This window comes from Pongo pygmaeus, chromosome 1, assembly GCF_028885625.2.
Source record: "Pongo pygmaeus isolate AG05252 chromosome 1, NHGRI_mPonPyg2-v2.0_pri, whole genome shotgun sequence".
Taxonomy (NCBI): Eukaryota; Metazoa; Chordata; class Mammalia; order Primates; family Hominidae; genus Pongo; species Pongo pygmaeus.
In genome coordinates this window covers 168,060,231-168,086,249 of record NC_072373.2, presented here as the reverse complement: position 1 = coordinate 168,086,249, position 26,019 = coordinate 168,060,231, and the positions used below count along the sequence as shown (strand labels likewise).

Here is a 26,019-nt window from a genome sequence, read left to right as displayed (position 1 = left end):
CTTGATTTCAATCGCTTTCTGTTGCCTTTGGAATAAAGCCTTACCACAGCTTTTACAGCACTTTCTGATGTGGTCTCCATGTAATTTTAGTCTCGTCTCTTAAAAATATACCCTTTGATTTCAGTGTCCCACTCAAACATGGTAGCCACACTGAACTGAATGAAGGCCCCCAAATGCCTGCTTTCCCTTCTTTCAGCCTCTGCAGTGAAACTGCCATTGCAAACTTAGTGAAAGAGATCTGACCTAACCAACTTCATCTTGCTTCTAACCTCCAAGCTGTCCTTATTCATTCCTGGGTGCAGGCTGAACTGACTTTGGGAGGAAGTTTATAGTTTAAAACAAAGACGATAACAGCCCTTTCCCAAAACAAACCTCCTTCTTGCCTGGGGACTAGACTGCCTTTGCAGGACAAGAAATTAGCCACAAGATTAGAAATTACGGTTTAGGAGTCATGCAGCTGGAGACTACCAGGTTCTGACCCTCCCTAAACGGCTCCGAAGATCAGTGCTTGAGACATTTTGCAGACCCTGCACTTGATGGATCGGCTGGCACCACCCAGATCAATAAACTGGCTCATCTGATCTTGCGGCCTCCACCCAGGAACTGACTCAGCACAAGAAGACAGCTTCGACTCTCTATGAGTTCATCTCCGACCTGACCAATCAGCGCTCACGGCTCACTGGCTTCCCCCCATCCACCAAGTTGTCCCTAAAACTCTGCTCCCCAAACGCTTGGGGAGACTTATTTGAGTAACAATAAAACTCCGTTCTTCTGCACAGCCAGCTCTGCGTGAATTACTCTTTCTCTATTGCAATTCCCCAGTCTTGATAAACCGGCTCTGTCTAGGCAACGGGCAAGGTGTACTCACTAGGCAGTTACAGCAGTACTCTTCTGCCTGGCACACTCACCTCTCATTCTGCTTCCTTTTCTGCCTAACATCCAGTAATCTTTAAGTTCAGTGGCCCTTTCTCCAGGAAGCCTCCCTTGACTTCCTAAGGCCAGCTCTGGTGCCCTTTAGTGGTACCCCTCTGGGCTTCCTTCTGACCTTCTATGTGTTTTCCCTAGCGGATGATGAGGCAAGAGACTGAACTGGACTCACTGTGATGTCTCTGGTGCTGGGAACAGTGTCAGGCACCTGGCCGGTTTATTTATATATATATATATATATATATATATATTTGAGACAGAGTCTCGCTCTGTTGCCTAGGCTGGAGTGCAGTGGCACGATCTTGGCTCACCGCAACCTCTGCCTCCTGGGTTCAAGCAATTCTCCAGCCTCAGCCTCCTGAGTAGCTGGGATTGCAGGCACACACCACCACACCTGGCTAATTTTTTAAAATATTTTTGGTAGAGACAGGGTTTCATCATGTTGTCCAGGCTGGTCTCTAACTCCTGACCTCAAGTGATCTGCCCGCCTCAGCACCCCAATCAATAGATATTTTTAGATGAATTTTAGAGCTGAGGGGCAGTGATAGGAAGGCAGGCTGTGCTTGTTCATCTCACCACATTCTGAGCTCAGACATTCCAAAGGAAAGAAATGATTATAAAGGATGAGATCATATGCTCATGTCCAAAACTCAAGATTAAAATAAAATTATTAAAAATCTCAGAAAGGATGGACAGTCTTTTGACAGTGATGAATAAGTAGTCTTCAAGCTCTAGGGAACCCAGTTTGCTTTTCCTGGTAAAGAAGTTTTTAATATGATTTCATTTTTTTAAAGTGACCCAATGAAAACTGCCACCTAATATGAGATGCAGAAATAAATCCTCAACAGGCAACACAGGACACAGACCCCATACTGCTGTCTGCAGAGACAATAGACAATAAGACCTGCACTGCAAATTCCCAAGAACCAAGAGCAGAGAAATGCAAAGAAATTTTGAGACAGAAGATGGAGAGGCAGCATTTTAATATAACAAACAATAAGGATAGGCCAGAGGCTTGCTACTCAAAGTGTGGTTGTGGCTCCATAGCATCAGCATCTCCCAGGATCTGGTTAGAAATGCAGAATCTCAGGCCCCACCCCAGACCTACTGCCTTCTAACAAGATCCCAGGTGATTCGTATGCACATAAATGTTCGCAAAGCACTGGGCTAGAACATTTATTAATGTAGGATGTTGCTCTTACAATGTATTTTGAGGTCAAAATAAACTCATTTAAAGCTTTTTTTTTTTTTTTTTTTTTTTTGCTCATTATTTGCTCCATTCTCTCAACCTCTGAGTTGCATCAACATGTGTTCTGGGACTCTGAGCCTCTCTTATGAATCACAATGGCAAAAGAAGTTTGCTGTAGATGGCCTTAATGGGTTACAAATTGGATTTTTTTTTTTTTTTTTTTTTGAGACAGAGTTTCGCTCTTGTTACCCAGGCTGGAGTGCAATGGCACGATCTCGGCTCACTGCAACCTCCACCTCCCAGATTCAAGTGATTCTCCTGTCTCAGCCTCCCAAGCAGCTGGAATTACAGGCGCCTGCCACCATGCCCGGCTAATTTTTGTATTTTTAGTAGAGACGGGGTTTCTCCATGTATGTCAGGCTGGTCTCGAACTCCCGACCTCAGGTGATCCACCTGCCTCGGCCTCCCAAAGTGCTGGGATTACAGATGTGAACCACCGTGCCCGGCCACAAATTGGATTTCGAAACTTCCATCAGCTGCTCCTCGTGCAGCACCCCCCAGGAGGTAGGTTGTATGATAATTTCTATTTTTAGAGATGATGAAATTGCGGCCCAAGGAGGTTTCATGACTCACCGCAGGGGCACCCAGCAAAATCGGCATCCGAGCCAAAATGAGAGTGCAAGCTTTTGAGTTTCCAATGTAAAGCTCATCAAACTTTGACATTACTTCTTTTTATATAAGGGATTTTTTTTTCTTTGCATAAGAGATTTTAAGAAAGAGCAGATTTAAGAAAGATTCAGATGACCTCACGTGAGCTACTGACCATATAAACCTTGCATGTGCTGGCCCCAGGGACTATGGAAGCTTCGGAAGTTATTGCCCTGCCCTGCCTGGGTCCCTTGCTCCTATTGCAGCCAGAAGTCCCAGAAAACCTCAGAACAGATATTTGCTTCTAGGGGATATGAGGGGAAAGCACCGGGAATTACCATGAGGTAATGGATACGGCTATGCAGGTGGCTTCTCGATGACAATAACCCATCCTCAGGAGGAAGCTTTTTTTTGTTTCTTCCACAGACTCAAAATAGCTGAGAGAATCTGACTCTGCCCAAATACATGTAGTGTGTGTCATTGGACTGAATTTCTTTTTTTCTTTATTACATAGCAACTTACTAGATAATAAATTTCTTAGTTAATTCCAATTTCCCTGGAGCAAACTGGAGCCACTAGATGACTCAGAAATAGTCAAGACTATACATATGGCATTGACGCCAAAGTGCTTCTTCCTACCCTGTCAGATTTTAAGATTTCTCTGTCAACCCCATCGAAACCAAGCTCCCAAATGGTGCTTGTTCAGTTTCACCAGTCTGCATGGTGATTCTTCTAGGGTCTTCTACAGAATGTTTGCCAGGGGGTTGGCTTAAATCCCCTCCCATCTCTAGACATGCATATCAATGGGACATATTTGTATACACTTGCTTAAAAAACAAAAAGATAGTGCACTTTAAAATTCCATGTAAAAAATATTGCTTTTCTAATGTGCTAATGTGTTCCTGCCTGCCTGCTTGCTACACAATGCTACAGAGGGTACAGTCATGAGGAATTCAAGGCTGAAGATGTTTTGGATGTTTGGATGACACCGATGTACCCCTCACCTTGCACCTTGAACCCTGCTCTGAAGCCCGTGTAGTTTTGGGGCTTGGCCTAAGGCAAAAACTACAAAGCATCCTAATGAGCAGAATTATACAACAGGAATGTATGTGCATATTTGACATAGTTTCTTCTCTAGAGGGGTGGCTCTCTGGCCTGTGACCTCTGCCCTCCTCAAGGGCGAGGGAGGAGTCCAGAGAAGAAGGCTTTTGTTCCCCACGGCCAGTTCTTCTGCAGCCCCTACAGCCCCAGGGACCTGCCCTGCTCTGCGTGGGCTCTCAGAAGCCCAGCAATTTCCATATGGGTGGGTGACTTCAGAGCGATGGACAAAGCTGTGCGGCCAGCCTACAGGAGAAAAAAGAAAGGAGAAATAAATATCATCCAATCTGCCTCCTGCCCAGGGGGAAAGTGCAAGTTGGGAGTAGGGAGTATGCCTAGGACACAGGTGTCTATTAAGTCTTCCAGAGACCTCGGTAGAGAAGATTCAAATGGCATGAGGATCACCAGAAATGCGGTCCCTTCCACAGAAACAATAGTGACTCCTGGGAAATCTGTGACAACAGAAATAAAGAAGGGCCATCTAGTTTTTAATGCTCTTTTTTTTTTTCTTTTTCTTTTTGAGATGGAGTCTCACTCTATCGCCCAGGGTGGAGTGCAGTGGCGCAACTGGAGCTCACTGCAACCTCTGTCTCCTGGGCTCAGGTGATCCTCCACCTTCAGCCTCCCAAGTAGCTGGGATTACAGGTGCACACCATCATGCCTGGAAAATTTTTGTATTTTTTGTAGAGACGGGGTGTCACCACGTTGCCCAGGCTGGTCTCAAACTCCTGGGCTGAAGTGGTCCGCCCACCTTGGCCTCCCAAACTGCTGGGATTATAGGTGTGAGCTATTGAGCCCAGCCCCACTTTTTTCTACTTTAAATTGGAAAACAGGAAATAAAATAACTCTTGCTGTTCCATTACATGTATCTAAGTGAAAGTTAGCATTTTGGTGTGTTTTCCTCCAATCTTTTCTCCTGTGCAAATTTGTTGTTGGTTCTTTTTTTTTTTTTTTTTAATTTTTTAAACCTGTCTCACTATGTTGCCCAGGCTGGTCTTGAACTCCTGGGCTCAAGTGACCCTCTCACATTGGCTTTCCAAAGTTTTGGGATTACAGGCGTGAATTTGTAATCCTGTCCTGTCCTCCACCTGTCCTGTTGTTGGTTTTTAAATAAAGGAATTATATTGTATACCAACTTTGAATTTGCTTTTATTCTTAATTTACCATGATATGCTATAAGATTTTCTCTACTCTTACATAGCCATTATAATGCATGATTTTTCTTTTTGGCTGTGTAATATTCCATAATTTACTAATTTTTGCTAATTAGGGAAATATTCCATAACTTCCTTTCAGTGGAAATGTATGTTGTTTCTAAGTCTCTGCCATCATAATCTTAGTGCAAAAAGCATTTTCCCATTTTTAAGTATTTCCTAAGGACTGGTTCTTTTTTATTATTATTATTATACTTTAAGTTCTAGGGTACATGTGCACAACATGCAGGTTTGTTACATATGTATACATGTGCCATGTTGGTGTGCTGCACCCATTAACTTGTCATTTACATTAGGTATATCTCCTAATGCTATCCCTCCCCTCTCCCTTCACCTGCCCTGTGTCCAAGTGTTCTCATTGTTCACTCCCACCTATGAGTGAGAACATGTGGTGTTTGGTTTTCTGTCCTTGCAATAGTTTGCTCAGAATGATGGTTTCCAGCTTCATCCACGTCCCTACAAAGGACATGAACTCATCCTTTTTTATGGCTGCATAGTATTCCATGGTGTATATGTGCCACATTTTCTTAATCCAGTCTATCATTGTTAGACATCTGTGTTGGTTCCAAGTCTTTGCTATTGTGAATAGTGCCGCAATAAACATATGTGTGCATGTGTCTTTATAGCAGCATGATTTATAGTCCTTTGGGTATATACCCAGTAATGGGATGGCTGGGTCAAATGGTATTTCTAGTTCTAGATCCCTGAGGAATCGCCACACTGTCTTCCGCAGTGGTTGAACTAGTTTACAGTCCCACCAACAGTGTAAAAGTGTTCCTATTTCTCCACATCCTCTCCAGCACCTGTTGTTTCCTGACTTTTTAATGATCACCATTTTAACTGGTGTAAGATGGTATCTCATTGTGGTTTTGATTTGCATTTCTCTGATGGCCAGTGATGATGAGCATTTTTTCATGTGTCTTTTGGCTGCATAAATGTCTTCTTTTGAGAAGTGTCTGTTCATTTCCTTTGCCCACTTTACAAGAAAAAGGACTGACTCTTAGAAGCGGGCTCAGAGGCTGGGTGCGGTGGCTCATGCCTATAATCCCAGCACTTTGGGAGGCCAAGGCCAGCGGATCACCTGAGGTCGGGAGTTCAAGACCAGCCTGACCAACATGGAGAAACCTCATCTCTACTAAAAATACGAAATTATCCTGGCGTGGTGGCACATGTCTGTAACCCCAGCTACTCGGGAGGCTGAGGCATGGGAATCGCTTGAACCTGGGAGGCGGAGGTTGCGGTGAGATGAGATTGTGCCATTGCACTCCAGCCTGGGCAACAGGAGTGAAACTCCGTCTCAAAAAATAAATTAATTAATTAATTAAATTAAATAAAAAGGAGTGGGCTTAGAGCATTAAAGGACATGCACATTTTTACCTCCTGATCTGTAATGCCACAGCACTCTACATCAACACGGTGATGCAGGAAGCTGGCAGTCCCACTGTCTAAAGAAGCTGCACCCAGAGGGCTCTCATCAGGCACCACCGGCCTGACTGAGCAGCTGCAGTCTCTTATGAATGAGCTCAATCCCATGTACAGAATTCTGAACTCTAAATAGCTACAAAAACCACACTCTTTAGATAACTTCTTGGGAGCTGAAACCTGACCTGCGGCTGTTGGCCTACTGTGAATATTTTGACATTTTGCTGCTGTAAAGGGTTTGATGGGTAGAGGACACCCAAGACCCCACTAGATTGTTCTCTATTGCATATGCACAGATTTACTTCCTAAAATATGGACAATTCTTTCACAGAAGCAGGCAGGAAGCGTAGGAAGTGTAACACCCAGCTTAACACTCTTCAGGCTTTTTCCCATGCACGGGGATGGAATCCAGCGGCCATCAGGCCTCCCACGCATGCAAATAACTATAAAGCACGGCAAAGCACTAAACGAGTCAGAAGACAGGAACAGAGTGAGCTCAGGGGAGAGGACGGGCACTGTGTGCCAGGGCGGGGTAGAAGATGGCTCGGGGGGAGGCAGAGGAAGGAAGTGGCATTTCAGTGTGACCCCCAAAGATGGCACATGGGCTTCTCAAAACATACAAAGCTCTTTCCCCAAAAAGCCATCATGACTCCCTGGACTTTTCTTTTACCACTCGTTATAAGCTCATATTTGTGAGGTTATTTGATAAATTTCGGTCTCCACGAGGTCAAGAACTTGATCTGGCCTGTTCACTGCTGCATGTTGGCACCTGGCCCAGGGCCTGGCATTTGGTCGGCCCTCAACAAACATTGTTGAAAGAGAGAATGCTGCACAAGAACCTAACGGTATTCATTCAAGCTGATGGAATCTAAATCCTAGTGAATGGGTTCTTACATTAGAAAGTACTGGAACAAAGCAAAGATTTTAAGCAGGGAGTCCTGTAAAAGCCTCCTAAAGGAGGAGCCTGGGTTTACTTAGGCCCGAGTTCCTGCTCCTGAACTTCATCTACTGTGCCTTGTCAATCCTGAGCCTCTATGTAAACACAGAGTATGTACTGACAGTGTTTACGGAGAAGAGCCACAGGGCCAGTCCCAGGGAAGGTGCACCTTTTAACGGGGTCCATCTGGAGGACAGCCTGCAGCTGTGGACTACTCGACTGCAGACATGGAGAGCTGAGGACACCTTCAGCTCAGGAGGTGTGGCCAGAGAGACCACTTGGCGAGGGTTAGTGTTCCTCAGATGCCTCTGCCAGAACCCTGGGAACAAGCCATGCCATGCAGCTCCTGTGGGAGCCAGGTATGGTGAGCCTCTGCTCGACAACACTCCAGAGCTGCTCTAGGAGACCCCGACTGAAGAGATGGGGGACTAGCCAGGTATGGCGCAAAATTTGCGTGTAACTTCAGGGATTCAAAAATCTGCACTTGGCCAGGTGCACTGGCTCATGCTTGTAATCTCTACACTTTGGGAGGCTGAGGAGGGAGGATCACTTGAGCCCAGGAGGTCAAAGTTGCAATAAGCCATGATCGTGCCACTGCACTCCAGCCCGGGTGACAGGGTGAGACCATATCTCAAAAAAAAAAAAAAAAAAAAGGAAAGAAAAAGAGAACGGTGCAGGCAGGCAGCTGGCACAACAGTGTGTGTATCCATGTGTTGGAGGGGGGTGTCTTTGAATTCATCACGAGCCCACTATGTATCACCCAAAGATGAGCAAGGCATAATCTCTGCCTTCAAGAAGTTTTCAATCTGATGGGTGCTTTAAAGAAGCTGCCAAACACATATACACCATGGAATACTACACAGCCATAAAAAATGATGAGTTCATGTCCTTTGTAGGGACATGGATGAAACTGGAAACCATCATTCTCAGCAAACTATTGCAAGGACAAAAAACCAAACACCACATGTTCTCACTCATAGGTGGGAATTGAACAATGAGAACACATGGACACAGGAAGGGGAACATCACACTCCGAGGTCTGTTGTGGGGTGGGGAGAGGGGGGAGGGATAGCATTAGGAGATATACCTAATGTTAAATGACGAGTTAATGGGTGCAGCACACCAACATGGCACATGTATACATATGTAACAAACCTGCACATTGTGCACATGTACCCTAAAACTTAAAGTGTAATAATAATAAAATTAAAAAAAAAAAAAAAAAGAAGCTACCAAAATGAAGGGTGGGCTCTGAGACTCAGAAGAGACTGGGTGGCAGATTTCCTCAAATTGTCTTTAAATCTAGGGAAAGGGCCTGGCCAGCTGTTCTGGGAGTTCTGCATTTATACCAAACTTTAAATGTTGATGAAATAAACCAATTTCAAGACATGAATTCTCTCCCAGTTTTCCAAAGACATTCCCAAATGAGCTCTGCTGCTAACATCTAAGCCTCCATAGGAAAGATGAATATGGAAATGATATGGTGGGTATGATAAGGGCCAGACTTTCCCTCTAGATGTGAAGCACCAGGTACAAGCCTTGGTACTTAGTAGAGCCTTGTCAAAAGCTCCCTTTTCCCACTGAAATGTCTCACCTTGTGGATGGAGACACTGTGCTCCCCAAAGTCACCCTTGGGAATCTGCATGTGAATCAACCCTGACCCAGGTGGGCAGCATGTGACCCATCCATGAGTGGGGTCTGGAACCCACCTTACCTGTGGGCCCATTACCTGCACTACCTGGGCACCACTGTGCTGGCTGGGCTTTCCCTAACTTACTCCAGCTTCTGCCATGATAGATTTCCTCCTCCATCTCCTGATTAGCACTCCAGTCCCTCCCTTCCAGGCTTACAGCCTACCTGAACTCCAGCCTGCCCGGTCCTCAGCCTGACCTGGTTCTCCCTGATCCAGCACTTCACAAGGATTAGTTACCTAAACCCACCTGGATTTCAGTGTTTGCCTAAACCAGGTGTTCTCAATTGCAGCACTATTGATATTTTGGACCAGATAATTATTTTTTTTTTTTGAGACAGAGTTTTGCTCTTTCACCCAGGCTGGAGTGCAGTGGCGCAATCTCAGCTCACTGCAACCTCCACCTCCCAGGTTCAAGCGATTCTCCTGTCTCAGCCTCCTGAGTAGCTGGGATTACAGGTGCGTGCCACCATGCCTGGCTAATTTTTGTGTTTTTAGTAGAGACAGGGTTTCAAAATGTTGGCCAGGCTGGTCTTGAACTCCTGACCTCAAGTGATCCGCCCGCCTCAGCCTCCCAAAGTGCTGGGATTACAGGCGTGAGCCACCGGGCCTGGATGGATAATTGCTAATTCTTTGCTGTTCCTGTGCGTTGTGGGATGTTTAGCTGCATCCCTGGCCTCTACCCACTAGATGTCAGGAGCATTTGCTCACTTACTTGTGACTAAAAATGTCCCCAGACATTGCCAAATCTCCCCCAGAGGGTAAAATTACCCCTGGCTGAGAACCACTACACTGAACCAAGTCTGTCAGTGGCTTCTCCCTTCAAGGGTTGGTCGCCCTACTCTGATTGGTTCCCCTAATTCCAGACCTTTGTTCTCCCTGCTCCCTCCAGACACTGTCTGTAAATGCCATGGTCCCTGCTGGTTGATGTGGTTTTTTTTTTGTTTTAGCTATCACTGTTCATCTATTCATAATTAAAACAGTTACCATCCCCTGTGTGTTCCTAGATGTCAGATTCAGCCTTTATAAACATTACAGTATTTAGGTAGAGTCTACTGCTATCCCCATTTTACAGATGAGCATCTAGAGGTCCAGAATAGTTAGGTCACCTACCCAAAGTCACCGAACCTAGATTCAAACTCATGAGTGTTTAATTTTCTTTTTTTTTTTTTTTTTTTTTTTGAGACAGGGTCTCACTCTGTCACCTAGACAGGTGTTTCCTGGTATGATCACAGCTCATTGTAGCTTCATCTTCCCGGGCTCAGGCAATCTTTCTGCCTCAGCCTCCCAAGTAGCTGGGACTACAGGTGCAAGCCACCACACTCAGCTATCTTTTTCTATTTTCTGTAGAGAGGGGGTGATATGGTTTGGCTGTGTCCCCACCCAAATCTCATCTTGAATTCCCATGCGTTGTGGGAGGGACCTGTGGACAGTAATTGAATCATGGGGGCATGTCTTTCCTGTGCTATTCTCATGATAGTGAGTAAGTCTCATGAGATCTGATGGTTATTATAAGGGGGAGTTTTCCTGCACAAGCTCTCTCTTTGCCTGCTGCTATCCATGTAAGATGTGATTTGCTCCTCCTTGCCTTCTGCCATGACTGAGACTTTCCCAGCCATGTGGAACTATAAGTCCAATTAAACCTCTTTCTTTTGTAAATTGCCCAGTCTCAGGTATGTCTTTATCAGCAGTATAAAAACGGACTAATACAGGGGATCTCACTTTGTTGCCAAGACTGGTCTCAAACTCCTGGGCTCAAGCAATCCTCCTGACTTGGCCTCCAAAGTGTTGGGATTATAGGCAGAAGCCACTGCACCTGGCCTCATGAGTGTTTAAAGTCCATGCTTCTAACAATCATGCTTGAGTTGTCTGAAATGCAACAGATCCCACAACTCTTCCACCACCAGAAAGCAGCCACTTAGCTCTCTCATACCTGTGACAGACCTCCAGAGATACCCAGGAGAGCTCTCAGATCCACTGCCTGATTATCCCAGCTAACCAGGGACTTCCAAAGCTCATGCCTGCCTGCCTGTTCCACGGGCCTCCCATCTCAGGCCTCTTCGGGCATCAGCAGTGGCTACTCCTTAGAGGGCCAGGGGCCTTTGATGTACAGGCCTGTTCCAGATTAAGGGCTGCCTCCTTCTCCCCCAGGACAACCCAGCAGGGAGCTCATTAACACAGATCCTTTGTCTGACCACATAATGTTTGGAAAAGGAGGCTCTGGTTTCCAGTAGCCCACCCATGTTCCCACATGAATGTCAAGAAGGTCAATGCCCTCTAATGATCTCAGAAATGGCTTTGGGGTGAAGCTAAGGTTCACAGGACCTAGAGTCACTGGATGGGTGCCTGCTGTCTGGGTGTGACTGAGGGACTCAGCAGCTTAAATTGCTGATGAGTCCATCTTTGGGTAGTTTAAATGTGGCCCAGTAAGAGGTGCTGTCCCTGGGCAGGGAGAGGACTCTCTTCCCCTCTCCAGGTTTTTGTTCCCTTTGAATTGTGGCTGTTAAGAAAGCATAAAGTCATCTGCTTAAATCATTAAATTACAGTGCCAATATTAAGGAGTCAGACCTGGGCTTGAATCTCTGCTCTGAGAATCAGTAGCTTGTAAATCTTAGGACAGTTACATAACATCTCCAGGCCTGTTTTCTCATCAGTAAAAAGTGGGGATCGGTATCTATCTCACTGGATTACTGAGAGGATTAGAGGTAATGCATGGGAAACGTTTAGTTCCCAGGAGCACTCTAGAAATATTGTTATATCTACTGTAATTATCAGGAACAAGGTCACTTACTGTTGACTTACCTCCAAAGTTTAGGGGTTCACTCATTCATTTGTTGATTGATTCAATGATATGTGGCGGGCACTCTACTAGGTGTGGGGGATTCAACAGGGAGCCAGAGACATGGATACTTCAATGTGACAACAGTGATGATGATGGAACAGTTAAGGGTATGGGCCCAGGAGTTTAATGGAGCCAGGTTCCACTAGCTGAGTAATCTTGGGTATGTAACCTAACCATTTGATGCCTCTGTCTCCTTGAGCAAAGTGGGGCAGCAGGAAGACAGTCAATCTCACAAGATTGTTGGGTTTAAATGAGATGGTCCATGGCAAATGCTTAGTACAGTACCTGACACAGAGTAAGCCCTCCATATGTGTTGGTTACTATTGTTACTGATTAGTTCCTATTGTCATCATCATCATTGCCATCACCTTACGAGGAAGTTTATTTAAGAAGCCTGTGACTGACAGTGCAACTTCAAGCAGGCTGGCTTGACGGAATGGGCTGCTTCAGAAAGTGGGTCAGTGTCCGAGAGGCACTTTCAGTTAAATGACTACAGAGATGACTCTGTAAGGTTGATTCCTTCTGAAGGCTTTTGAGTCTCTGCTGGACAGCAGAGCTTCCCCATCTAAGCTACTGCCTCAAAGCCCACATGCTGTTATTGCCATGACCAGATGAGACTCAGGGCCAAGCCAGGTCTGGGTATATTCGTCCAGGATGGTGTTGTGAAAGGTCAGGGTTGTGGGTTTCACAGCTCTAAGACTCCAAACATTTACCATGAATCATCTCATTTATTTATTTATTTATTTATTTTAATTTGTTAGAGACAGGGTCTCACTCTGTCACCCAGGCTGGAGTGCAGTGGCCTGACCATGGTTCACTGCCACCTCAACCTTCTGGGCTCAAGCAGTCCTCCTGCCTCAGCCTGCTGAGTAGCTGGGATTACAGGCGTGCACCACCACACCTGCTTAATTTTTTTTTTTGAGACAGAGTTTCACTGTTGTTGCCTAGGCTGGAGTGCAATAGTGCGATCTCAGCTCACTGCAACCTCTGCCTCCCACATTCAAGCGGTTCTCCTGCCTCAGCCTCCCAAGTAGCTGGAATTACAGGCTCCCACCACCAGGTCCAGCTAATTTTTGTATTTTTAGTAGAGATGGGGTTTCATCATGTTGGCCAGGCTGGTCTCAAACTCCTGACCTCAGGTGATCCACCTGCCTCAGCCTCCCAAAGTGCTGGGATTACAGGTGTGAGCCATTGTGCCAGGCTTTTTTTTTTTTTTAAGAGATAGGGTCTCACTGTGTTGCCCCGGCTGGTCTTGAACTCTTGGCCTCAAGCAATCCTCCTGCCTTGGCCTCTGAAAGTGTTGGGATTACAGACGTGAGCCACTGTGCTGAGCCTCTTATTTAAATCCCACAACAGCCTTAGGAGACTGATTTTGTTGCACTGCCATAGGATTCCTTCAATTCTGCTGGCTGGCAAGGCACTCTGAGGAGGGGAAGTTAAACAGCTACTTTTTTTTTTTTTTTTTTAAGAGATGGGGGTCTCCCTATGTTGCCTAGGCTGGTCTCGAACTCCTGGGCTCAAGTGATCCTCCCGCCTCAGCCTCCCAAAGTGCTGGGATTACAGGTGTGAGCCACCCTGCCCAGCAACAGCTACTTATTAATTGCCTGTAAGTCTCACCTTGTCAGTCAGGCTGCTGTCGCAGGCCGGGTGTGCCAGGAGCAGCCGCACCAGGTCCACGTTGCCATGGTGACAGGCCAGCATGAGGGCCGAGGATCCATCGTGGTCCTGCAGATTGACATCTGCCTGGCAGCTAAGCAGTGCTTGAACCATGTCCTCCCTGTCGTGGCTGACTCCCAGCATCAGTGCAGTCTGGCCTCCCTGCATACAGAGCACAGGGATGTGGTGAGGTTGCTGCCAGTGGGGAAGGACCCCCTCTGCAGCCTGGGTGTGCTCATCAGAGACTTCTCAATAACACAACCACTGATTTGAATCTCCTGCCCTTGATATGGGACATAAGCTTCTCTGCTTGGCAAAATTCTACTCTTTTAAGACTAGTCAGATGCTACATCCTCTCTAAAGCCTTCTCTCACTCCCCAGGCACGGGATGCCTAACACAGCACTCACCACTTAGTATTGCAACTTGTCAACTTCTCTTTCTCATGGATTGTGACATTGTTGACGGCAGGGACTAAGTGTTTTTGTCCCTGTCTCCCCAGTGTCTAGCACGAAGAACGTGCTGATAAATGTTGAATGATGGAACAGATGAAGGTTGAATGCTTGCGCATCATGGCTTCTTACTGCCTGCCCCAGCCTGACTTTCCCCAGGAAGCCTTCTCTGCTCAATGCCTCTGAAATTTTCAGTTAAGGATACCCAGAATCCTCTTCTCTCAACACGATCTCTGGTTGCATGTCCTGTGGTCATTTCTAATCTATAGACATTGACAGTAATCTTGGGCATCTCTGTAATCACAGGTGGACGTAGAAATGAGCTGGAATCAGAAAGCAAGCTCTAGTTCTACTGTTTCCTAATGCATGATTCGGGCCACGTCACTGTCTTCCTTGATTCTTGGTTTTTCTTTTCTTTTTTTTAAAGATGGGGTCTTGCTGTGTTATCCAGGCTGGAGTGCAGTGGCACAATCACAGCTCACTGCAGCATCAATCTTCTGGGATCAAGTGATTCTCCCACCTTAGCCTCCCAAGTAGCTGAGCTCACAGGCATATGCCACTCACTATACCTGGCTAGTTTTTTTTGTTTTGTTTTGTTTTTTTGTTTTGTGAGACAAAGTCTCACTCTTGTCGCCCAGGCTGGACTGCAATGGCACAATCTTGACTCACTGCAACCTCCGCCTCCAGGTTCAAGCCATTCTCCCGCCTCAGCCTCCCAAGTAGCTGGGATTACAGGTACCTGCCACCATGCCCAGCTAATTTTTGTGTTTTTAGTAGAGACGGGGTTTCCCCATGTTGACCAGGCTGGTCTTGAACTCCTGACCTCAGGTGATGCACCTGCCTCGGTCTCCCAATGTGCTGGGATTACAGGTGTGAGCCACTGTGCCCAGCTTGTTTTCCTTCTCTTAAAAATTAATATAACAATTGGGGCTGGGTGCAATGGCTCACGCCTGTAATCCCTGCACTTTGGGAGGCCAAGGCGGGCAGATCACCTGAGGTCAGGAGTTCAAAACCAGCCTGGCCAACATGGTGAAACCCTGTCTCTACTAAAAAGAAAAAATACAAAATTTAGCTAGGCATGGTGGCGGGTGCCTGCTATTCAGGAGGCTGAGGCAGGAGAATCACTTGAACCTGGGAGGCAGAGGTTGCAGTGAGCTGAGATTGTGCTACTGCACTCCAGCCTGGACAACAGAGCAAGATCTGTCTCAAAAAAAAAAAATTAATATAACAATGATTTGTCCTGTGTACCTCACAGGGCTTTTGTGGGAATCAAGTGAGATAAAGGATGTAAATATAATAATGTACAGTAGTAATTTTTCTGATTACAAATTGACCATCATTTCCCATAGATTTTCTTAATTTTCTTATATATACTGTGTGTGTGTGTGTTTGTGTGTGCGTGCGTGTGTGTGTGTGTATATATATATATATGTATTTTTTTTTTGAGACAGAATCTCGCTCTATTACCCAGGCTGAAGTGCAGTGGCATGATCACGACTCACTGCAACCTCTGCCTCCTGGGCTCAAGTGATCCTCCTACCTCAGACCATAGGCATGTGCCACTACATCTGGCCAATTATTTTTTTTTTTGAGATGGAGTCTTGCTCTGTTGCCCAGGCTGGAGTGCAATGGTGCAATCTCGGCTCACTGCAACTTCCGCCTCCCAGGTTCAAGCCATGCTCCTGCCTCAGCCTCCCGAGTAGCTGGGATTACAGGCACCCACCACTACACAAGGCTAATTTTTGTATTTTTAGTAGAGACGAGGTTTCACCATGTTGGTCAGGCTGGTCTTGAACTCCTGACCTCAGGTGATCTGCCCACCTCAGCCTCCCACAGTGCTGGGATTACAGGCATGAGCCACCGCACCCAGCACATCTGGCCAATTTTTGTATTTTTTGTAGTGACGGGGTTTTGCGATGTTGCTCAGGCTGATCCTGAACTCTTGGGCCCACGCATCCACCCACCTTGGCCTCTCAAAGTGCTGAGATTACAGGCATGACCCACCGTGCCTGACTCTGTGTATATTTATTTTATTTTCTTTTTTTGAGACGGAGTCTCGCTCTGTCACCCAGGCTGGAGGGCAGTGGTGTGATCTTGGCTCACTGTAATCTCCGCCTCCTGGGTTCAAGCGATTCTCCTGCCCCTCAGCCTCCCGAGTAGCTGGGAATACAGGCGTGCATCACCACACCCAGCTATTTTTTGTATTTTTTAGTAGAGATGGGATTTCGCCATGTTGGCCAGGCTGGCCTCAAACTCCCGACCTCAAGTGATCAGCCCGCCTCGGCCTCCCAAAGTGCTGGGATTATAGGCGTGAGCCACCATGCCCAGCCCCCAACTGTTATTAAAGCCAGATGACATGCAGATGGTCCTCACATCTGCCCGTCTGCCTGATGCAGGGCCCCTTCCTTCCTCATCGTCCTCCCGGTCCCTTTCAATATAATTTAATTCAATGAGCATTTATAGAGAGCTACTATATGCTGCTGCACTGCCCTGGAGATCCAGAAAGAAGCAGCTTTTTCCTAGGAATACACTCCCAGTGTATTCCCATTTAACCTGGTACCTCTGCCTCTCTTCACATGTGAAGGCACAGGGGGAGCTAAAGGGAATGGCTGCAGCTATGCATTCTCATCCCTCCTTTGGTGACCTGGAATGAGTCCCTTGCCCTCCTACAGCATCAGTTTCTTCTCTGTACAAAGAAGGGGTTGATTCTGATCCTCTTGCAAGCATCCCCTCATACAAGAGGGACAATTTAGAAAATAATTAACATATTTACGGGAAACATTAGTTAAAATGAAACATTAGCTATATTGAGTCTTATGGAACAGGAGTTGTAGGTGAGTAGAATACCTTGAAAACCAGAAAGTAATCTATAAATATCGGTTTCTGGCAGTCACTAGGGTTGCTATTAGATGAAGTATGCAACGGTGACTTTGCCATCAGGTTAGGTTACTATCTGCAATTACTCTGGGGGAGTGTGGGACAGTGGTGCTTAATATATTGTTAGGAGTCCATTTTCCATAAGTCTCTTGCTTTTCTGCACATCTTGTGAGTAAAGCACACCACAATCTGCCCTTTTGTTCTAGACTATCTTTTTAAGGCTGTTTATAGAGTGAACAGCCTTGGAAGCTAGAGATATTGTCTTCTTTGGAGAAAAGGACAGGCAGGTTTACTGTCCATTATCAAAGCTTCAGGTTCCCTACGCTCAGAGGTCCTGTCTTGTAACACAGCCCACTCCATGCTTAGCTTTGTGGCCCTCCTCACACTGCCCCATGGGAGCTGGGATTTGGGCAATGCTGATACTGTGGCTACTGCTTCGGCTGTGGGTAATACACGGTCCTTTGTCTCGGGCACAGAAGTCTCATGTCTTCTGCCAGCATCCACAAAACTGTAGCAGGCTACCTTGTTAGCTTTAACGTGGGGTAGAAGCCCAGATTCTTCACAGTTCTCAACAGTTACCTTATCATCTATGATCACTCCAGGGGAAAGGAGAGTTAAACATACTCCATTCATTCCTCTAGGTTCAAAAAATGGGCAAATGACCTTTTGAGGAGTCCCCGTTGTTCCATGTGGAGCCTTGTCTAACTCAAAGCCCTTCTGGGTAAGGACCACACCCCCACCCTGTGTTCTCAAGCAGAGGGCCCCAGAAGATGAATAGAGACATTCCAACCCTCTGTGCTGCCTTTGCTATCTTAAGATCCTTTTTGGAGTGAACCCCAATCAACTTCTACTTAATCACTCCATGAAAGATTCAGAGGCCGGGCGCAGTGGCTCACGCCTGTAATCCCAGCACTTTGAAAGCCCGAGGCGGGTGGATCACCTGAGGTCAGGAGTTCAACACCACTCTGGCCAACATAGTGAAACCCCATCTCTAAAAAAATACAAAAATTAGCTGGGCATGATGGCGGGTGCTTGTAGTCCCAGCTACTTGGAAGGCTGAGGCGGAAGAATCGCTTGAACCCGGGAGGTGGAGGTTGCGGTGAGCAGAGATCACGCCATTGCACTCCAGTCTGGGTGACAGAGTGAGACTCCGTCTCAAAAAACAAAAAAGATTCAGAGTACCCAGTCTTGGCTCAGTTTAAAAAGTTATCAGAGGTGTCTAGAGTAACAAATGGGCTACTTTGGTAGAGCATGAGTTTCCTGACACTGGAGGTCCTGGAGCTGGAGACCAAGCAAAGAAGCAGGAGACCACCTGGTAGGATTTTGCAAAATAATAAGGGGTAGACCTAGGTGACATTTAAGGGCTCTTCTGACCTAAGGCACAAGTGACCCAGTGAATTCGTGGAACCCACGTGTCCTGAATCCCTGGCTACTACATTTGTGTAGGGCCCCACTGGGTCTTCACAGCAACTGCTGTTCCCAGCCTGGCCCATGGCACCGCTCCTGGGGACTGGGGCATGATTTGTGTGTCTGGAATAATACCACTCACAATTGTTGGTGCAGAGGTAAGGCAGATAGGAGTGTTTTGGGATCTGGTTATTTCAAGGGCTGAGGCAGCATGCCAGGTTGATTGATAATGACCTGCAGAACTCTATAATAAGCCTCTGAGCTAAGCTGAGGCCTGGAAAGTGGGAATCCTCATACCCCTAGGAATGATCAGCCAATGCTTCTGTCTGCCCTGGCTATCCACACTTTCCCTCAGTCTGAGGACTCATGACCTTGTTAAAAGGCTTTGGGGTGGGTGATAGAGGTGAGAACTTCTTTAAAGGACTGGACCTCCAAAGAGCCTAGTTAGGTGCCTGTGGGCCAAGATCAAGGTGGGTCACCTGTGAGGGCTTTCTTAGAGCAGCCAACTAGCAAATGCCTTCTCAAGATGGCATCTGGGAATGTTGGTTCTAGAGGTTGCGTCCAGATGGAATTTGCTCAGTTTCAGACTGGGACCTATATTAGAAGCTCACTGAACTCTGTGCAAGCCTGGCTGGGTCTCAGGAGCCTGTAGGGAAAACTGAATATTCAGGCTTTGCCTGATGCCATTTGGAGGTCCCAGCCTCCTTGGGTTAAAAACGACATGGATCTGCATGGAATTTCTCACCCCACTAGCAGAATAAAGCTGGGAGGTGCCCCTGCATTTACTGAAGAAGAGATCATGTTCATTCCACCCACCTGAGTAGCTTGAATGTTCACATTTCCTTCTCTTAAGAGCTTCCAGACAACAGCCATGTCTTCATTGGTCTCTGCGGAAGCCAAGGGAGTGATCATTACCGCAGTGTAGCCAGCTTTGTTCTGATGGTCCACGTTGCAGACGCCTGCAAGAGAAGCAATGGGTGCTGGAATGGCTCCTGAGGGGCCAGGAGCCAGACTCCACTTTAGCCATTTCAACAGGACACTGCTTGCTGGTTAGAAAGCCACGGACTAGAGCAATGCTTTCCACAGGTGGAGCCAGTGGTTTACATTTGTAGCAGCCTTTAAAGATGGTTTCTTTTCTTTCCTTTTTTCTTTCTTTCTTTTTTTTTGAGACGGAGTCTTGCTCTGTCACCCAGGCTGGAGTGCAGTGGCTGGATCTCGGCTCGCTGCAACCTCCACCTCCCAGGTTCAAGCAATTCTGCTGCCTCAGCCTCCTGAGTAGCTGGGATTACAGGCGTGTGCCACCACACCTGGCTAATTTTTTTGTATTTTTAGTAGAGACGGGGTTTCACCATGTTGGTCAGGCTGGTCCCGAACTCCTGACCTTGTGATCCACCCTCCTTGGCTTCCCAAAGTGCTGAGATTACAGGCACGAGCCACCGCACCCAGCCAGCTGGTTACTTTTCTTGACAAGTTTTCTGAGGATACCCAGCAAGGGAGGCCCACAACAAAGCCAGAGATGGCCAAAGGGCCGGTGGCCATGACTTCATCTCCTAAACTGGAACACAAGATGTTATTCCCATTTTGCAGATGAGGACACTGAGGGCCAGAGAAGTTACATTGTCTACTCATGTGAAAGTGAAGTGAGTCGGGAACACTCAGGTCTGTCTGGCTCTGGTGTTCATCCCTCACCTGCCCATATGCCTGGAATGCCACCCATGGCTGTGCATTTTAGGTTTCACACTCACTAGCTCACGTTTGTGTGTAACAAACTAATGGCTGTGTTTGTAGGTCCTTTCCAAGGGCCTAGGGGTTTACTGTGCCAAGTACCAGGAGGGTTAACAACACCATGGGATAAACGTGGGAAATCATCTAGGAACAACCATCTCACTTGAAAAATGGAGGGAGAAAAAACTCCACAATTTTTATATTAAAACAATTAAGAATTACATTTCACAATACAATGAAAACCTGGCATTATCTGTTTATTTGTTTATTTTTCTTGAGACAAGGTCTCACTCTGTCACCCAGGCTGGAGTAAAGTGGTGCAATCTCAGCTCACTGCAACTTCTGCCTCCCGGGTTCAAGTGATCCTCCTGCCTCAGCCTCTCAAGTAGGCTGTAGGCGCCCGCCACCACGCCTGGCTAATTTTTGTATTTTCAGTAGAGACAGAGTTTCACTGTATTGGCCAGTCTGGTCTCGAACTCCTGACCTCAAATGATCCACCTGCCTCGGCCTCCCAAAGTGCTGGGATTACAGGTGTGAGCCACTGTACCCAGCCAAAAACCCGGCATTTTTTTTTTTTCCAGACAGTCTCTGTCGCACAGGCTGGAGTGCAGTGGCGCGGTCTCGGCTCACTGCAACCTCCGCCTCCTGGGTTCAAGTGATTCTCCTGCCTCAGCCTCCTGAGTAGCTAGGACTACAGGCGTGCATCACCATGCTCAGCTGATTTTTTATTTTTTTAAATGTATTTTTAGTAGAGATGGGGTTTCACCATGTTGGTCATGTTGTTCGAGACCAGGCTGGTCTCGAACTCCTGACCTCAAGCAATCTGCCTGCCTCGGCCTCCCAAAGTGTTGGGATTATTACAGGCATGATGAGCCACCACACCTGATCAAACCTGTTTTTTTTTTTTTTTTTTTTTTTTTTTTTTTGAGACAGAGTCTTGCTCTGTCACCAGGCTGGAGTGCAGTGGCGCGATATTGGTTCACTGCAACCTCCGCCTCCCGGGTTCAAGTGATTCTCCTGCCTCAGCCTCCTAAGTAGCTGGGATTACAGGCGCACGCCACCACGCCCGACTAATTTTTGTATTTTTTAGTAGAGACTGGGTTTCACCATGTTGGTCAGGCTGGTCTCAAACTCCTGACCTCGTGATCCACCCACCTCGGCCTCCCAGAGTGCTGGGATTACAGGCATGAGCCACCGCGCCTAGCCAAACCTGACATATTTTTAAGACTAAGTAGTAAATGAGAATTTTAAAGAAAGTCCTGCTTTGTAGCCCTGGGGATATGTAACCATATTCCTCCCTATCTAAGGAGAGGTAGGGGATCATCAGGCATAGACCGATACCTGTTATGTAAATGACCCCACCTCTCAAGGGCGATGGGAAAACCAAATGTCTTTGTACTGTTGCTTATCTGAAAAAATTATGTTGCTTTTTTTGTTTATTTTTTTGATAGGGTCTTGCTCTGTTGCCCAGGCTGGTGTGCAGTGGTGCGATCATGGCTCACTGCAGCCTCAACCTCCTGGGTTCAAGCGATCCTTCCTTATGTAGCTCCTTTGGGCAACAGAAAAACAATTACACTTAATCAAGTCACTTAGCCTTTCTTAGCATTTCCTCCTCTATAAAATGGGGATAACAACACAACCTACCTTATAGGTGAAATTTATTGAGTTTATTTATCTATTTATTTATTGAGACAGGGTTTGGCTCTGTTGCCCAGGCTGAGGGTGAGTGCAGTGGCATGATCTCACTATAAGCTCTGCCTCCCGGGCTCAAGTGATCCTCCCACCTCAGCCTCCTGAGTAGCTGGGACTACAGGTGCGTGTCACCATGCCTGGCTAATTCTTTGTGTTTTTTATAGAAACACGGTTTCACTATGTTGCCCAGACTGGTCTCGAACTCTTGGGCTCAAGCCATCCACCCACTTTGGCCTCCCAAAATGCTAAGATTACAGGCATGAGTCACTATGCCCCGCCTAGTATATTTAAAGCACTTGGAACAAACTTGTCCAGCCCATGGCCTGTGGGCCACTTATGGCCCAGGACAGCTTTGAATGTGGCCCAACACAAATTCATAAAGTTTCTTAAAGCATTATTTTTAACTCATCAGTTATCATTAGTGTTAGTGTATTTTATGTGTGGCCCAAGACAATTCTTCTTCTTCCAATGTGGCCCAGGGAAGCCAAAGATTGGACACCCCTGACTTAGAATCATGCCTAGTACACAGTAAACACTCAGTAAGAGTTCACTGTTATTACTATTATTGTCCAGAATGATAGTCTTATAAGGTTTAGGTATTCATTGTAAAAATACGGTTTATGAAAAAATGTCAACTAGGGCTATTTGCAAGTTCTGTGCAAGTGGAAAAAAGCAACATTTGTTTGATATTCCCTCCACCCCACAATTTTTCTTTTCTTTTTCTTTTTTTTTTTTTTTCTAGATGGAGTTTCACTCTTGTTGCCCAGGCTGGAATGCAATGGCGCTATCTCAGCTCACTGCAATCTCCGCCTCCCAGGTTTAAGCAATTTTCCTGCCTCAGCATCCCGAATAGCTGGGATTACAGGCATGAGCCATCACGACCCACTAATTTTTGTAGTTTCAGTAGAGACGGGGTTTCTCCATTGTTGGTCAGGTTGGTCTCAAACTCCCAACCTCAGGTGATCCGCCCACCTCGGCCTCCCAAAGTGCTGGGATTACAGGCATGAGCCACCGCGCCTGGCTACCCCATAATTTTTCAAACAATTTTTCAGAAATGTTTCATGATAATACCAGGCTGTCAGTGGAGACAGAGGCATCAGTCTGCCTCATTTATCAGCAGTTTTCCCTCAAGCTCCTTGGACCACTGCCATGAGCCGGCAGGTGATGGAAGCTAAATAACAACTCCATACATCACTTCACAGCTCTGTCCTGATACAGAAGTGAACATTTGCACTGCCTTATTAATAACTTTTTTATTTCTACCCCTTGATTATTTTATGTTTGCTTTTAAGATGTGTAAATGAGCCTCAGCTTATCAGTTCTCTTTTATCTCTTCAGAAACATGATTTTTAGCTCAGTAGAATGAGGTCTGACACCTGCTCAGGGGCTCAGGAAAGGAAGTAGCAGGGGCTAAGGACCCAGGATTTTATTTATTTATTTATTATTTTTGAGATGGAGTCTCACTCTGTTGCCCAGGTTGGAGTGCAGTGGTGTGATCTCGGCTCACTGTAACTTCCGCCTTCTGGGTTCCAGCGATTCTCCTGCCTCAGCCTCCCAAGTAGCTGGGATTACAGGCATGCGCCACCACGCCTGGCTAGTTTTTGTATTTTTAGTAGAGATGGGGTTTTGCCATGTTGGCCAGGATGGTCTTGAACTCCTAACCTCAGGTGATCTGCCTGCCTTCGCTTCTCAAAGTGCTAGGATTACAGGCGTGAGCCACTGCATCCTGCCAGGACTCAGGACTTTACAGAAGATGCTTCAGAGCAGCCATCAGGCAGCAAAGCCAACTCTCCCTGGAGGTGACAGAGGAGCAAGGCTCTCGACAGAGCATCCTCTGACTCAATAAGCCCTGCAAGGGCATTTGGCAACATAAAGGACGGATCACTTGGGGTTGAGCCGGCAGAGGTACACTCTGGCTCTATTCTCCATCATAAGTCACTTCTGTACGGCCCTTTACAGTTTGTAATTTTTTTTTTCTGGATGCTTAACAACTGCTTCTAAGGACACCCCAGGTTTGGGAGTGTGACAGATCTGTCATCCTCAACATCCCTTCTACAGATGAGAGAAAGTAACGACTCTCTTAACCCATTCTCCCCAACCCCTTCTTACTTTACCTTTATGGCTATTTAGCTATTTCACTATGTTAAAGGGAAAAGTTTCCAAACCACTTTAAAGTCGATGAGTATTAAGTGAATTCTTAGCATCAGCAGATATTTATACCACCCAAATTTTAGCTGTCTCTTCTCTGTCCTGGCCTGGCCCACCCAGAAACTTCTAACAAGCTACAAGACTGTGAGGTACCTAAAGACAAGGGCCATATGTTACTGGTCTTTGGATTCTTCATGCACATAATGGATGTTCCCAAAGTCTCATTGTCCCAGAAGCATAGATAGGGTAGTAGAAAAAGCCCAGATTAGGAGACTGATTGATCTTGGTTTGAATTCTGGACTAGCTTCTTACAGGCTCTGTGACCTTGACTGCATTACCTGACATCTCTGAGCCTCAGTTTCCTCACTTGGAAAAGGCAATTAAGATCTGCTTCACAATTCCTGCAAGGATTGTACATGACAGTGTATATGTATATCACACTAAGCCCAGTGTCTGGGATGAGGATGACACTGAAAAAGCAGTAGCTGCTTTATTCACATTCTACATTGAATACAGTAACAGAACACAGAGCCATGCTCCATTTAATTATGTGCCTTTCTCAATTGATCTACCATTTTGATGGTATCCATGCATCCATGAAGAACTGAAATCAATAACATCAGCTCACTGTTAGCTATAATTTAATCTTCTTTTGATGATGTGAAAATCAGAAACAACTTCAGGCTGTCATTATGTACATTGCCTTTCCTGTTCAGCTGAAGAGACTCAAAGCTGCTTAGCAGAATTTTGAAGACTTGGAAGTTTACTGGAATTTAACCTAGCTCCCAAGAGTCATCCATCACTCACTCATTTAACAGACGTTTTTACTCAACACCTACTAGGAACCAGGAACTGGTCTAGGTGTTAGGGAAACAGACAAGACAGACAGGAGCCCCTTTTGAGTGAATTAACATTCTGTTGGGTAGAAATGAAAAGCAAAGAGTGACTCAAGAAAGAAAGAGGGTTCTCCCCTAGAGAGAGGTAGGGGCAGCCACTTTAGACAGAGGCACCAGGAAGACTTCTGAGGAGGTGACATTGGGGCTGTGACTTGAATGACGAGAAGGAGCCAGTCACAAGAAGAGCCTCAAGGGGAAGAGTCCAGGTAGAAGGCAAATACAAAAATCCCAGGAGGGAATGACCTTGGTGAGTGAGGCCAGCATGGCTGGAGTGGAGGGAAGGAGGAGAGCGTGGCAGCAGCAGAGACGGCCCAGGCAGGTGGGAGCCAGGGCAGGCGGGGTCCTGAAGGCCAGGCTGAAGCAGCTGCTTCTCATGCTAAGAGCAATAAGAGGCCACAGGAGGGATTTTAGCCAGACAGGACCCAAGTTATGGAAAGCTGTTGGATCCTAAATTCAGACTTTTGACGTTCATTTAAATTCCCACCTCAGGCCTCCTAAAAGAAGAGTTACGCTCTACCTCCTAGACGGCAGAAATGAAAAGAGGAATAGAACCGACTTTTCTTTCTTTTTTTTTTTTTTTTTTTTTGAGTCCAGGTCTCGCTCTGTCACTCACACTGCAGTGCAGTGGTGTGATCACAGCTCACTGCAGCCTCAACTTCCTGGGTTCAAGCGATCCTCCCACCTCAGCATCCCAAGTAGCTGGGACCACAGGCGTGTGCCACCACGCCTGGCTAATCTTCGTATTTTTGGTAGAGATGGGGTTTCACCATGTTGCTCAGGCTGGTCTTGAACCTCTGAGCTTAAGCGGTCCACCCACCTCAGCCTCCCAAAGTGCTGGGATTATAGGCGTGAGCCACCGCGCCTGGACCAGTATTGACCTTAAACCCTGGTAGCACACTTAGTTATTGGGTGATCTAGGGCAAGTTTGCTGATTTCTCTGAATGTCACTTTCATGGTCTATAAAGAGGGATAATCAACCTATTCTAATAATAAATTTTTATTATTAAATGAAATAATTATATTCATTATTATATAAATTGTATTTATAAAGGCAATATAATTTATAATTAATATAATTTATAAATATAATTTATCATAAATTTAAATTATATTTAGCAGGTGCTACATACTTAGCAGAAGGCCACATCTGTGGGGATCATTTGGAGTTTTATACCTCTTGTATGTACCCTGCTAGACAGCC

At 46.2% G+C, this 26,019-nt stretch overlaps 1 protein-coding gene across 7 annotated transcripts in view; it reads right to left on the bottom strand.

Annotated features, from left to right (window-relative positions):
• Window positions 1–1,895: 1,895 nt before the first annotated feature.
• KANK4 (KN motif and ankyrin repeat domains 4) overlaps window positions 1,896–26,019 on the bottom strand; it is an 86,933-nt gene continuing 62,809 nt past the window's right edge. For 6 of the 7 annotated variants that reach the window (XM_063654835.1, XM_063654844.1, XM_063654853.1 and 3 more), the window contains 3 exons: window positions 19,174–19,316; window positions 13,585–13,785; window positions 1,902–4,108 (listed from right to left, as the gene is read on the bottom strand). In XM_063654835.1, the coding sequence (XP_063510905.1) occupies window positions 4,004–4,108; window positions 13,585–13,785; window positions 19,174–19,316 (449 nt within the window). In that variant the 3' untranslated portion in view covers window positions 1,902–4,003. Of the gene's footprint in view, window positions 4,109–13,584; window positions 13,786–19,173; window positions 19,317–26,019 lie in introns of all 7 variants that reach the window. The other variant, XM_054500798.1, reaches the window with a different exon arrangement.